The sequence below is a fragment of the Saccoglossus kowalevskii genome, chromosome 19 (genome assembly GCF_978046115.1).
Source record: "Saccoglossus kowalevskii chromosome 19, keSacKowa6.1, whole genome shotgun sequence".
NCBI classification, from domain to species: Eukaryota; Metazoa; Hemichordata; class Enteropneusta; family Harrimaniidae; genus Saccoglossus; species Saccoglossus kowalevskii.
In genome coordinates this window covers 30,379,564-30,394,811 of record NC_140659.1, presented here as the reverse complement: position 1 = coordinate 30,394,811, position 15,248 = coordinate 30,379,564, and the positions used below count along the sequence as shown (strand labels likewise).

At 31.6% G+C, this 15,248-nt stretch overlaps 1 protein-coding gene across 1 annotated transcript; it reads right to left on the bottom strand.

The window, feature by feature from the left end:
• Positions 1–266: 266 nt before the first annotated feature.
• Positions 267–11,996, bottom strand: LOC102806975 (tetraspanin-5-like). Its single transcript, XM_006823985.3, has 9 exons — positions 11,840–11,996; positions 9,830–9,886; positions 8,098–8,265; positions 5,665–5,751; positions 4,763–4,858; positions 4,386–4,514; positions 4,138–4,188; positions 2,891–3,007; positions 267–2,473 (listed from the first exon to the last, which is right to left on the bottom strand). The coding sequence occupies exons 1-9, from the start codon at positions 11,900–11,902 to the stop codon at positions 2,345–2,347; spliced, it is 897 nt and encodes a 298-aa protein (XP_006824048.1). The 5' UTR covers positions 11,903–11,996; the 3' UTR covers positions 267–2,344.
• Positions 11,997–15,248: the final 3,252 nt, after the last annotated feature.

Below are 15,248 nucleotides of genomic sequence, written 5' to 3'. Positions count from 1 at the left end.
CGAAAATATCACTTTTTACCAAAAATGACAAAAATATTCATCAAAATTAGAGAATTGAAGATATCAACATGAAATGAACAAACCTAAGAGAGGTCTACCCAAGGTACATATACACCAAGTATCAAAGCATTCAGGCTTGTAGTTTTCAAGAAGAAGTCGAAAAAGTAAAACATTGACACGGACGACGACGGACAATCACTCATATGATAAGTTCCGCTCGACAAATTTGACAGCTGAGCTAAAGAAAAAGTACAATTTTATCGGAGTAAAATTTAATAACATACTTTATTATAAACACTCTTTATATATTCTTGCATTTCATTAATATATGTACAATTTTCTTTGGGAGGGCATACAAGTAATTGTAAAACAAATTGGTGTACATCAATAACCCAACATGTTCAATATTATTATATTATCGTCTGCGTGTTGATAAGTAAATAATGTTATTCCGGCATTTTATTTTGATGACAAAAAAGGTTGCAAGGTGGTTAAATTTCATAAAAAATAACTAAAAAGGTTATGCAACCAATTATGTTTTGTGTTTAATTTGTACCAAATTCAAACAAAAGCCAATCAGCCAACTTGAATCAGATGGCAAACAAACTGACATGCATCAATGACTCGCAATGAGTGATGGTAATACCAAATTTGAATAAAATCTTTTTAGCATGCCTGAGAAATGGTTGATGTTATATTCAAATGTTAATTTTTGGGGTTTTTTTGGACTAAAATTCCCACCAAAAGTCAATAGAACGAAGAACAAATTGATGTGCATATGTCTCCTATTAAGATTTATCTTCTGCCAACTTTGAACAACATCGGTCAGAAGGACGAATGGAATGAACCCGAAAGATAACTCCTCATCAGACGAAACATGTTATTATGTTTGAACAAGATGACCCATATTTCAAGTAAAATATAATACTTGACATACTTTTTATAATGAAACTTTTGTAATACAATATTTTTTATACCATTTTTTAAAGGGTCAAAAGCTGCAAGTTTTATACTTTTCATAATAATAATATTAATTATTAGTACCGGTACATTAATATAATGGAAATTCATCAATTATAATGCAGTTTGACAACAATGTAAAACAGCATCTATAAAAAAAGGCACAAGTGTGAGAATTTTTGTTGAATTATAAGTGTACCATACTCGCATCTAATAAATGCATGTACTTCTAAATGGAATGTAACAAAACCTTGTGGAGTATTGTAAAAATATTCCAGTAGGTATAACAAGGGAATAGATCAATGACTAGAAAAAAATACTTTTAACTACTTAGTAATAACAAAAATATATAAAAAAAATGTTTGGGAAGTTGTAGTTGTAATGACAAAGATCAATATATTACTTTTTGCTAAAATCGTATGAAAATTATATATACAACACAAGTTTTTTGTGAAAGACAAAAAATTTAAGTTTCTTGTACAACAATAAATTTAAAATGGAATTGCTTACACTCCTTAATTTGGAATTACATCACACATGTAGCATATTTGTACACACATAAGGCGCAGTCCAAGACAAGTTCAAATTTTGTTCTACTGAGCATGTTACTGCATATATACACAATGCATTATGGGAGACAACTTTAAATTTTGTTCTACTGAGCATGTTACTGCACATATACACAATGCATTATGGGAGACAAGTTCAAATTTTACACTACTGAGCATGTTACTGCACATATATGCAAAGCATTATGGGAGAGAATTTCTTATTGTACATAATAGAAAACTATAATCATCCTGAAAATTGACAAAATTATATGACATTTTTTTTAAACTTCTTCATCCTATGTCACTGATGAAATATGAGAAATAATGTCACTATAGAAACCAGTGTAAAAATGCTACTTTTGACATTTTCCATGACATTTTGTATCTTGAAAAATTGGTTGGTGACATCAATTTTGTTTTTCATGCTGACTTCATTGACCTATAATAATGAAAGTCTGACCTATAATCTTCAATTCAGATAGAGCCTGCCTAAGACATTATACAAATGATTCAAACTATCATGTATGTATATACCGGTAACATTTTATTCGCCCTATTACTGTAAAATACTTTATTTTCACATTTTTTGCTGATGGAATGACTCAGTAAAAATAAATCCACCTTTTTTTATACCTTTTTTTCTACATTCAACTCATCAAAAATCAGTGAAAATAATGTATTTTCTAGTAGTAGCGTCTGCACTTATGCAAATATGTGTTCTTATATTTCAAATAAGTCTTATTGATTCAGTATAAAATAAATTGTTGATGCGCTTCTATTAGTATTGCACTTCTAATAGAATATATATGGTAATAAAGTAACAATTATCATCACTAGGCAGTTTCATATGAAGCGTTTGTAGCAGCATTCAAGTCCTTTTTGAATCTATTTTCGTACTTCCACTTTGCTTTCAGTGCGGCAATTTCATTTGACAGTCTTCTTGCAAAAAGCACGCCAAACATCTAGAATAAAAAAAAGATATGGAAAGTGGCTTCAGACAAATACCAAATGGATGGTCTGGTTTTGCAGGTTTCATTTTCAACAGAGGGTGCTGTGCAGTGGTGAAAAAACACAGCTCCATACTGTTTTTTTTTTTGCGCACACGCTAACAAAAATCATTATTTTTTTCAAATCCTTAAAAACTATTTCTATTCTAACAATATTGCTGGCTGAAACAATGAAAAAAAGTGCATGTTCGTAGAAACAAATTTGTTTTTTCTGCCTTTATATTCTTTGCATGCATTTATATATGATGTCAGACTTTTCAGCTAGCATGACATTTTATCTAAATTTGTTATTTGTATTCGCACTAATTCAAGTAAAAAGTCATACATATGAAAAATTGAACATAATAAACATATAATTAAATATTATATTACCTCCAACAGAGCAAGCCCAATGGGAACACCACCAATGATGTAATAGTTATCAGAAATAAATTGCCGAAATGCCGTCACGCATCCGACAACGTATATTGTTTCACCTCTTTCCACATTCTGTGAATAAATATTATACGATAAGGACAAACAAACATTCTCACAGAATCTCAAAAACAAACGACAATTTAAATGGCACCAGGACCCCCTTCTTATAAACAAAATTGTCATTTGTACAAACTTTCTAATGTCTCAAGTTATTTTAAATTTTGAATTTTTTTTTTCAAAGAAACTAAGTGGATGAAATAAAACCCAGATCTGCAGTCAAATGTTATATTTTAATTTTTTTGTTCATTTATCATAAACAATCTCACAATATATCTGAAACTTGAACTGCATCAAACTTTCAAATGCCATCATTTTTCTCTCCAAAATTAAGATTTTGCACATTTTTATGTATCTTTCCTTTTAATTTATTTGAAAATCTTTGATAAAATGGAAAAAAATTTCCCTTTAGCTACATTACATGCCTTAACCAAAATGATTAAAAAGAAATATGAAAAAAATGACATGGGTATATATTGCTATAAACTTAGGGGCGATGATTGTCACAAATTTCTTAGAGTTTCTTACTAACGGTAGTTATTGATGGTGACAGATTGAAGAGTAATCAAAGTTGTTGACAAATTATAAGTGACGATACTTCTGGGATTTGCTGTAAAACACTTTTTTCACAGTTTTAAACAATTCAGTATTCCATTTATCTCACTGATTAATATAACAATATTACTCTGTTGATAAACATTGATTTTCCCACAATCCAATGCGCTCTTCAAATCAAAATCACAAGTATGAGGTTTGACCTGGGCGCGACATACACTGATTACCGCCAGTGACTCCTTGGTACCTTCCAATCACATGAAAATTACCTAATTAAAGCTTGGAAACACCTCAGTTCATACTTGTTGATCTGCGCAACAGTGAAAGCCGCCATCTTTGTTTATATAAGACCCATATATCTCACACATGCACAGCTCGACGACTACGATGGTTGTCACTTGCGCACACACGGGAATTGACTCCCAAGCGATGATAACAGCACACACTAAAAATGCAAAGGCTCATGGGTAGATGCTTGTATGTAAACAATTACACGCTATGGCCATCTGACGCATGCGCAGGTGACGACTCCCCCTCTTTAAGAATACTTTTCTAATTGTGATAAAACTTTTCAGTTATCTAACCCTTACCATTCCTTCTTTGCGGATATCATAACCACATTGAACGTTTATTACAGTCTCCTAGAAAGAAAACAAAGAAAATATTGATCAATTATTTGACATAAGAGTAAATGGACGGTTATTGAGACCATAAGGAAATGATGCAATGGCAGACAATCTTAATGAGATGATGATGATAGTTTACCAAAGTGACTTTTATTACCGGTATCATTAAAAGCAAGAAGAAACTAGTAAATTTCAAAAACAAATTCTCTCACCTCTGGATCTAACCGACAACATGAGAATGGAACACCACATGCTTCTCTAGATCCCTTTGATTCCATGGAACAATTAAAATAAATATTGTTTTCCCAATCATCAAAACTTGTTGCTCCACAACACTTCAACTGAATTTAAGTAAGAAAAAAAATTATGAGTTATTTATCTAAAAGAAAACGCACATTCACTGCTAACAAATTTACGAAATGATGTTTCTGACAAAATTGAAGCTGTTTACACTACCACTAAATTATGAAACTGCAAATATTTTTAGTAGAAAAATTTGAATGTTTTATAGTATCTTGTTTATTATACTACAAAATATAAAAAATATATAAAAAAATGATCAACATTGTCTTGGTAAAATTGTCATTACCTGTTGCTGTAATTCATCAATTAATTCTTGTAAATTTATGTCCTCTCTGTATTTCTGAATTGCTGATATTATAATATCATCAACTTTTGTATAAAACTGTAATAGAAGAAAGTCAGTTACCATGGTTATATTATTCGTATCGTAGACTTCACATAAAAATTCTAAAACATGGTCTGAGTTTTCAACATTACTTCAAACTGATGTATGAGGAGGCTTGTGTCAACAACTAGTGCTTGATATTCAATGTGTTATTTTAATTGTTTTTTTAATAGGGTGGGAAAAATAGAGATTTACTTTATATGATGACGACATGTATTCCAGGCAAGCATTTTCCTGAATAATCACAATTTAGAATGTTCTCATACCGTACAGACCGTAGCATATACCATTTTCAGACAAGAGTAGATCAATTCTCAAATCTCCTTGTTTGGCTATTATGTGTGAGTTACTATTACTCTACCAGTCACGTTCAAGCTGTTTTTCTTTGACACAATTTGTTGACCAATTAGAGTATACTAACATGAGTTCTGATTGATTGCTATTACTACAAGAGTTAAACACAACTTGATAGGTAGCTAGTAGATGTAGATACATGTACACCGGGGACTGGAATTAAAAGCTACTGGAGCCACTACATCAGATTTTATTCACAGATTCACATAACCTTTGAACATTTAAACAAAAACTTTATGATTTAACTTATATTAAGATTGAATTATTTTACTTCCAAAACTTTCTGTTTAAAGCGAGAATACAAGAAATTTCATCCAGAGCAGCTAAAATAAATTCACCTCAAATGTGCCAAATTATTGAAAATCACTCTGATAAATTGCCTCAGTGCTTTGAGCAGATATTTTCAATTCCAGCCAGCCATTTTTAAAAGATAATAAGCCTATACTTACTTTTTCTGTATTGTATTGTAAAGTTATAAAAAGGAATAATCCCATCGCCATTTGAACAACAAATATCAAACATAATACTATTGTAAACTGGAAAGCAAAAAGAAAAACACAAGTCAATGAAGTCAATGGAACTCCATATAAATAACAATTAATGTAACAAATGACAGCGGGATATTTTATCCTTACAAATAGCTGCGGACACAGATTAAATCAAAGAAAGTTTAGAAGGAACTCCAAGGGGCCATTCCAGTTTATATCTGCACCCCCCTGTTGATGAGTTTGTGTGTTTACTTCATACAGGGTATAATTTCCATGGGTGTATAAGTCATACAAATTTTTATTTCAAAATCACCATTCACCATACAGTAATGGAAATCCAAAACTATAGGTCCTACTTATGGTGTTGATGAGTTCCTTAGTGACACCATACAGAGTAGGATTTCCAAATATACCTCTCATAATATGCTAATTTACCAAGTTCAAAATTTTATATCTGATAATGTAAATCCAAACTAGTCCTGATTCATGGTGTTGATGAGCTCATTCGTTCCACCATCATTATCTATTTCATACTGGCCCAATACAGTCAGAATTCCAAGTTTTTTTAGTCATAGAGTGTTGGAAATCCAACCTCAGCAACCGGTATGTGGTGAGATAAGCTAGGCCATATTTTATTAAGTAGCCATAACTGCCTGGATTTCCAGAATTTTTATTCCATACTCGTCTGGATTACCAGATTCTGTTTCACCATATACAGTTGGAAATCCGGGGTATTTTCCCCATCATACAGTGCTGGAAATCCGACCTCATCAACAGGGGGGGGGGGGGGGGGGTGCAGATATAAACTGGAATGGCCCAATGTACTGAGAGTATTGGAAACATATTAAAAATTAATTAGCCTTCCAAACAAGAAGTTTGGCAACTAATATTCATCTCCTATTTGAGATGTACACAACATCAACATGAAAACAATGTGATCAACATTATTGTTTATAAGTTTAGAATACTTACAGTAATTACATTTTTTTTGTGTGTGTGGTTTAGTTCCAGAGCACCTCTACCACAAGTTCAATTTAAATCTGATTTTTGAGATATCAGAAATTGGCTTATAATATATAGAAAATAAATAAGCATATTTTTCAGTATTAAAATAATTACATCTGTGGATTACCCCGGAGCATCTATGAACCAAATATCAATGAAATGTGATCATTATGCATATTGTGCAAATTCGGTAATTAGTATGCTTGAATTTCAATCCAAAACTAATTGTTTCCAGACACTTATATACCAAGTTTTACTGAAATGCAATAATTGGTTTTTAAAAGAAGATGGGTAATTGTTACACAAATTAAACAATTATTATGCATAGATTTCAACCCCAAATTAGGTCTGTGTATTTTTCCAGGGCACATATGTACCAAGTTATTATAATGTGATGATTAATTCTTAAAAAATGAATGGAAAGCCAAAAGGTAAATTATGTGATTAGAACTTGAGATACCGATGGAAAAGCCGAAAAATTATAAATTATTATGCAAATTAGGTAATTAATATGCACAGATTTAAACGCAAACTAAACAGGTCTGTGCATTGTCCTAGAGCATCTATGTATCAAGTTTCATTGAAATGTAATGACTAGTACCTGAAATACATGTATTAGTGGAAAAGCCAAAAATTTACTAATTATGCAAATTAGATAATTAATATGCACAGATATTAACCCTAACTTATGAGGTCTGTGCCAAGTTTCATTGTAATTTGGTGATTAATACTTGAGATATCAGTGGGAATTGACAAATAAATTATACAAATTAGGTAAATAATATGCATGGATTTTTACACTAAACTGATCAGGGTTGAGCATTGTCCCAGAACATCTATGTAACAAGTTTCATCAAAATCCAATGTGTGATATCAGTGGAACAGTCTGTCATGAACAGCTACAAATTAGTTAATTATCATGCAAATTAGGTAATTAATATGCATGGATTTTTACACTAAACTGATCAGGGTTGAGCATTGTCCCAGAACATCTATGTAACAAGTTTCATCAAAATCCAATGTGTGATATCTGTGGAACAGTCTGTCATGAACAGCTACAAATTAGTTAATTATCATGCAAATTAGGTAATTAATATGCATGAATTTAAACAAAAACCTAATCAAATCTGTGCATTAACCCACCAAAAACCAACATATAGTTCTTGAGATATCAGTGGAACAGGCGGATACACACATACAGACACACACACACTAACTGCAAAGACTCTCGTTGTGTGCTTCTCACACTGGAGCAAGTAACATTTTATAAAGTGCTTTGGCAAATTTCTAAATTAAATAATAATACACATCATCATAACAGCAATTGAAAGTGCTGAAAATGAAATCAAAATATTCTGACTTCATAGAAAAACAATTATATATACTCACAAATTTCAAAAGGCAGATATTTTCTCTTAAGGCACCGACACAACCGGAGAGCGCCAATACAAATATTACCACTCCAATAACAATGACTAATAGTGGATAATTTGCAAACAAAAATACAATAATTGCATCTGCTTCAGCATCTCTCAGTTGGGCAAAATTGAGACCACCCTGTCAAATACAAGATCAATCTGCTTAATATGGCATATTCCAGTTAAAATCTAGAATATGTTAAATATCAAAATATGATGATTTTCATTACAAGTACAACCCTTATGAAAATGAAAGCCGTGCGGCATAGTTAAAACATTGATGCAGCATGGTTATAGCAGTGATACTGTAAAGAAAATCAGTGCAGGAATATAATTATAAATCATTACAGCTTGGTGCAGCTGGTATCACACAGATGAATTCTGTGTGGCATAGACACAACTATCTTAACCATATAACCAAAGGCAGGGGAACTTCTCATGCACTGGTCATTTTTGTGCAACTTAGACACAGCTACCATTATTTGACAATCAAAAGCAAAAATGCCTTTTATAATTTTAAATATTTCTGTATAGCATAGATGCAGCTACCACTACTGCATGCCCAAATTTATTTGTATATAGCATTGCATGTGGAAGTTTTCAGTATATCTTCACTATCACAATGAAATAAGCACTTCACCTAGGTAGTGATAGATAGTAATGTTGTGAAGTGAACCAGTGGTTTGGTGGTAGCTTTGAAAACTTGATTGTAACAATCTGTGTGGGAAGTAGCCGCATACATGCTGTAAGTTTTGAAAACTGAACTCTGAAATGTGTGCGGGAAGTAGCCGTATCCATGCTACAGTGCTAATTTGTATGCAAAAAAATGTCCATGCAGCAAGAACTGTGCAGCATGACTGCAATATAGAGGCTGCAACACTGTGTGGTAAGGCTGCAAGTTTTATAAGGAAAGTATCGTACTTGCTATATTATAGTAGAGTATGAGTTTATGTAAATTACAAAAGTATTTCTATGGTCAAAATGAGTAATATTTGAATGATTCAGTATGTTTTATATGTGTCACTATTGGAGATTCACTTCTAATAGAAAAATACAGTATTGTCATTATTTTCCTCCAATTTCAATTTTTTTTATTGAGATCCCGTATGGCAAAACTAACATTTCAAAATTCCCTATTCGGGGTATAGGAAGAAAATAGCGTTCGTCACAATTACCGGTATAAGACCCTACTAAAAATAAAACTGACATAATCATAGAAAAGTATGTAAATGAAGACAATCTAAACAGATGATAACGACATTACCAACACCAACTGTGTTACCTTGTGATTTTTAGTGATTTGTTGTGAATTCTAAATAAAGCATTTGATAAATTACAAGTTATAAATATGCTGCCTTTGTTTTTTGTTAAACTAATTTGTTTGTTCGAATTGAATGCTTTGATGTATAATCAATCACATGACAGAATGTTTATTGATGACCTATAAAACAAACATTATTTCATATAATAAAGTTGATGATGTTAGAACAAGTTGATTAATTTGTGAAGCTTAAAAAAAAAATGTTTCTGGTCCTGAGAACAATGAAAACAATTGTGTAGTAAATGCTATTTTTTTATCTGTTTTTCTTTCATTTTTACTATAGTTTGGCAAAAATCAGAAAAAAAAGTCAAGAGTGGCTTTTTTTTAACTGAAGTGCACACTGACCAGAAACATTTTTTTTTTTTGACGTAATATGACTTACTTCATTTGACAATGTGTATGCCCAAACACCAACACCTATGATAACAGTACCAATAATCTATTAAAAAAGTAAACAATAAATAACAGCAAAATATAACGATGTCTCATGTTTATCTTCGCATGATCAGCATGTGTTTAAAGCAGGAGGGTAGTCACCTGTGTACGCGCGGGAATTGAGTCCCAATCAACGATAACAACACACGCTAAAAACGCAAAGGCTCATGGGTAGACGCTTGTTTGTAAACAATGACACGCTATGACGCATGTGCAGGTGTCGACTCCCTCGCTTTAAAAATCATACTGCCAAGAAAGGCTTAGTATTTAAGAGGGAACATCTGTATAAATGAATAATATAATACTTTATTATACATTTGTCACTGTACCACCATAGGTTACAGCATGCCGTAATTTTGAAATATTGCACTGGGTATTTTCATCCTACCATATTAGGAAACATGAATTCCAAATATAGAACGATTATGTGCGTAAGTATCCTTTAATAATAAAAATAAATATGGCAAAGTTCACAATTTACAAAACTCCAACTGCCAACAGGATTTGTGAATTATTTTATAAAGAAGAAACAGAAGATGAATTCTGAATATCTTGGGTTCTATTATTTATTTATTAGAAGTAATGCAAAGAAAATGGCTATAATAATAATAATAGTTTGTACTGTTTTTGTTTAATATTTGTTATTCAAATGGCAATGGGATTATTTCTTTTTATAACTTTACAATACAATACAGATAAAGTAAGTATAGGCTTATTGTCTTTTGAAAATGGCTGGCTGGAATTGAAAATATTTGCTGAAAGCACTGAGGCAATTTATCAGAGTGATTTTCAATAATTTGGCACATGTAAAATTAAAAAAAAACATTTGAGGTGAATTTATTTTAGCTTCTCTGGATGAAATTTCTTGTGTTCTCGCTTTAAACAGAAAGTTTTGGAAGTAAAATAATTCAACATTAATATTAGTTAAATCTTACAGTTTTTGTTTAAATATTCAAAGGTTATGTGAATCTGTGAATAAAATCTGATGTAAATGTAGATTTGATGGTAAATTTTTCTGAATTATGTAATTCATGGAAATTAGAAGTTTAACTTTGTCAACTTCTCAAGAATTAGAGAGTTATTGCAGAGATACACAAACACATACATGTACTTTCATGTCGTACCATCGTATCGGGATTGTAAATCAAAAAGTGAGGTCAAATTGCAAATCGAACAGCAAGGTGTAAATTCAAAAACAAACTAGGATTACAAATCAAAAGACATATAGAAATTCAGTTATGAATAAATTTTAAACTATAAAATGGAATTTTAATTCTAAATGGATAAAAAAAATGAAAACGTCAATTTATTTTCAAAGAAAAGTGAAATTTCAAAATTGAAATCAATTAAAATATGGATAATGTGACAATAATGAAAACAGGAAGTCATGGCTCTCCTCAGTTGCCATAGTAATACCTAATAGTTACGGTATATCAATACAATTGTGTACCGGTAATTCATATGATGTAACCATCATGTGATTATGATTTACATTGTATGAGTAACTATAACTAGTACGATTTCTATTCACTTGTTTGCGTCACAAAATTCGGATTTCCAATTTATAATTATGACATAAACAAAACAGTTGAATCAAAAAACTAAAATCATATTTGTGTATTTATTCTAGTACGTGCACAGGTAATTTGACCAAGTCATTTAAGATGCGAAAATCGAAATAATTTGATAATTTTTGTTTCTTCTAAACTACACTATGAACAGAGTTTATTAAATAATACTGATCCAACGTATTTGTATTTGCAACCAAAGTGACTGTGATTGTGTGACTCAGCACTATATGATACTTGATGTAAAAATAATGTATTACTGTGAAGTCTGAATGGAATAAGTCAACATCATACAACGCAAGGTCGCTAACATACATGATGTGCGTCCAGCAGAAAGTGGTGATCAAAGACTGAAACTCCCCTGCCAAACTATTTCAAATAGCACTTACCCAAAATATCACATTGAAGACGAAAAAGGTGTACTTCAAGCAGAATACTCCTAAATCAACCATGGCTGAGATTTGTGTATAGTGTATCCACGGTCATACATATATCGATCGACCGATCGGAGGGGTTTTGTTAGGAATGGTGGTGCAGGGACGGTGGGTGGTAAACGCGGAAGTTGAATTAGCATCATAACAAAGAGTGCCGACAGGCGACGTCACTCTTCAAGTCCAGGTGTTTTCAATGAGAGTGAATAATAATGAGGTCATCGACATTATGTACACCGATAACCGGACAGACCATTACCTCATTTTTACAAGAAATTGAACAAAGGGACGACATTACTTTTACTTTCAATGCGTTGTTACAAATGCAACATGAGCCAAGGGCGGTATATGAATGAATGAACTTTATTGTTCCCGTGTAAAAAAAGAGTAAGTTACATAGGGTGTTTGCAACAATAAAGAGTTTTTGTTAACAAGACAATATTTTGAAAATAACTTGAATGAATGTACTTAAAATTCACAAATAAATAAATATGTATAAAAATAAATACACAAATAAATTATTAAAGAAATCTAATCTCTAATTTTGGTCGCAGCTAAAATAAAGTTTGATATCTCTTGTTGAACTAATTTATCTTGATGTGAAAGTAAATATTGAAACAAGAAATGTTATTGTCAGCCGGGACTTTAATTTTATGTAACAGTTGAGATCTCTGCTGTTCATATTTTTGACAATCTAAAAGGAAATGGATCTCATCTCATATGTAGATATATATATGTAGGTATATGTAGATCGGTACAATACTGACAAATAAGTAATGCGTATGTTGTTTTCTTGGCTAAAATAAGTTATTAGTAACATTGCAGACAGAAATGAAAAGCAGTACTATTTACAGTGCTGCGGTGACATATTTTATTCTCGAATTCGTATTGGTTTTGTGCATTGATCGGACTTTTAGAACCATCGTCCAAACGTTCAGCTTAAGAAATGCGTGAATGGGAATTGCAATATAATTCGGTGGAAATGATCTGAATAAATCCCAGAAAATGAAGCAAAATAATAACCAGGGTTTACTGGGTAAGTTCAAAATTGGTGGAGATTACCTGACATATGCATTACTTCTAGTAAATAACCTGAATCAAGGAATACAATTGCCATATCAAACGGCATGGAAAAACGATTCAATAGCATTTTAAATAACAGGCTGGTAACTTAATAAAAACATTCTTACAAAACAGTTTGGCTTCAGAAAAACAGATAACAACGAACAAACACGAAATTCGAATAAAGTTTACAATAATAATAATAATAATAATAATAATAATAATAATAATAATAATAATAATAATAATAATAATAATAATAACTTTATTACACTACTAGAAACCTTCAGAGGGTTTTTGTATGGCAAGGAACATAAATACAAAGCATTTTCCTGAGGATGAAATTTGAAATGTTTTGCAAATAATTTTCCATATTATAACTTACTTTGAATAGTTTGTATGTTCTCAGTTTTGTTCCCCTATTTTCATTGGTTTCACTGAAATTTAGTTCTTCTCTCCATCTTTGAATATAAATCTCAGATAGTCTGAGTTTTACTTTTTTTAGTATTTGATCCCAATTCTCCATATTGTGATCATTTTTTATTTTAATCAGATCATGTCTCAGTGTAGCATTAATATTCCTTACCCAGTTTGAATTAATTTTTATCATTTCATCCAGGGCTAATTTTAAAATGTGATTATCTGGCAGACTATATAGTCTATGCCAGTATTTAATTTGAGCCAAATTATATTTTAATTTTACTGGTAACCTACCAAGTTCTGCTTTCACTAATTGGCGTCATTTTACTCACTCCTAGGATAAACCTGTAAACATGACTGCAAACTTGCTCTAAACTGTTACTGTCAGTTGTGATTTCATTGGCCCAGATTTCTGCACCATACATGAGTAAAGGTGAAATTAATTGGTCGAAAATGTTCAAACTAAGTGCTGGTGAGATTATTTTGTGGTTTAAGACTGTTTGTCTGATGCTGAAAAGAGCCTTCATTGATTTATTTTTTAACATAGATTAGTTTGTTTTAAATTTCTTATTTGGAGTAAATATTGCCCCTAAATAGCAAAACTCGCTAACAGCTGTTTTGTCTTGGTTGTTGATTTTAAAATTCATGTTTTTAATCAGTCTGTTGCTGCAATTAAATACCATGACTTTAGTTTTCTTTACGTTTACTTCTAAATTCCAATTTATACAATAGTCATTTAATTTGTTCAGACAGCTTTGTAGGCCGTCTTCCGTTTCTGAAATAAGTGCAAGGTCATCTGCATATTGGATGCAATTTAAAGGTTTCTCGCCCATTAGAACTGGTTTATCAATCTGATCCCCAAATAATTCTGGCAGATCGTTCAGAAAAATGTTAAATAAAGTTGGTGATAAATTGCAGCCTTGCTTAACTCCACAGGTAGACTGAAATCTATCAGTTATACCCTCTGACAATTTAGTTTTATATTTATTATCCTTATACATAGATTTTATTATTTCATAAAAGTTCCCCGTAATACCAATGTTTTGTAACTTGAGAAAGAGTGCATCCCTCCAGATGCTGTCGAAAGCTTTTCTAAAGTCAACAAAACATGTGTATAACCGTTTTCCAGAACTGCTGCTTTTATTTTTATTATAAATTGTTTTTTCAACTGCTGTTTTTAACAGGAAATTGCGCCTGTCGTTCTCCTGTCTTTCCTAAAGCCAAACTGCATGTCGGTAAATAATTTATTTTCTTCCAAGTATGTGGTCAATCTTTGATTCATTATGCCAGTAAATAGTTTTGAGAGACAACTTGTTAATGCAATAGCTCTATGATTACTAAGATTTAATTTGTCACCTGATTTGTGTAGTGGAACAAGAATCGTAGATTTCCAGGTTGCAGGAAATTTTCCACAGTCTAGAATACAGTTGAAAATGCTTTATACGCTTACAAAAAATAAAAACAAATTACGGACGAATAAAACAGCTGATTACAGTTTACACCTTGTCAACGTTTACGAATTTACGTTTTCTATTTATTTAAATTACATTATTACGAAAATAAAAACAATTAATTACAGCTTACGAAAATAATCCTTGCCGACCCTCAAGAAAAAATAACACAGTATTGATAACTGATTTTCCACCGAAATCTGGTGTCAAACGAGGCTGCACAATTAGCTGTCTCATGTATTTTGACGACATTCTATCGAAATCAAAACTATGGCCATATACACCTCAAAGTTGCATTTAACACCCAATACTGAAAAAAACTAAAATCATGATTTTAATAAATTAAAGGGCGGCAGTCGTCGGGCCGCGTCCTGTTCGATATGGGACTCATAGCGACGTATACAACGCGTGTAAAATACATTGTTTATTTACAT

Coding starts and splice junctions, on each gene's coding strand:
- LOC102806975 (XM_006823985.3), bottom strand. CDS start 11,902: ATGGTTGATTTAGGAGTATTCTGCTTGAAGTACACCTTTTTCGTCTTC. Junction 4,189..4,385: donor GTTGTCGGTTAGATCCAGAG/GTGAGAGAATTT, acceptor TTTTCTTTCTAG/GAGACTGTAATAAACGTTCA. Junction 2,474..2,890: donor TTGGGCTTGCTCTGTTGGAG/GTAATATAATAT, acceptor TTTTTATTCTAG/ATGTTTGGCGTGCTTTTTGC.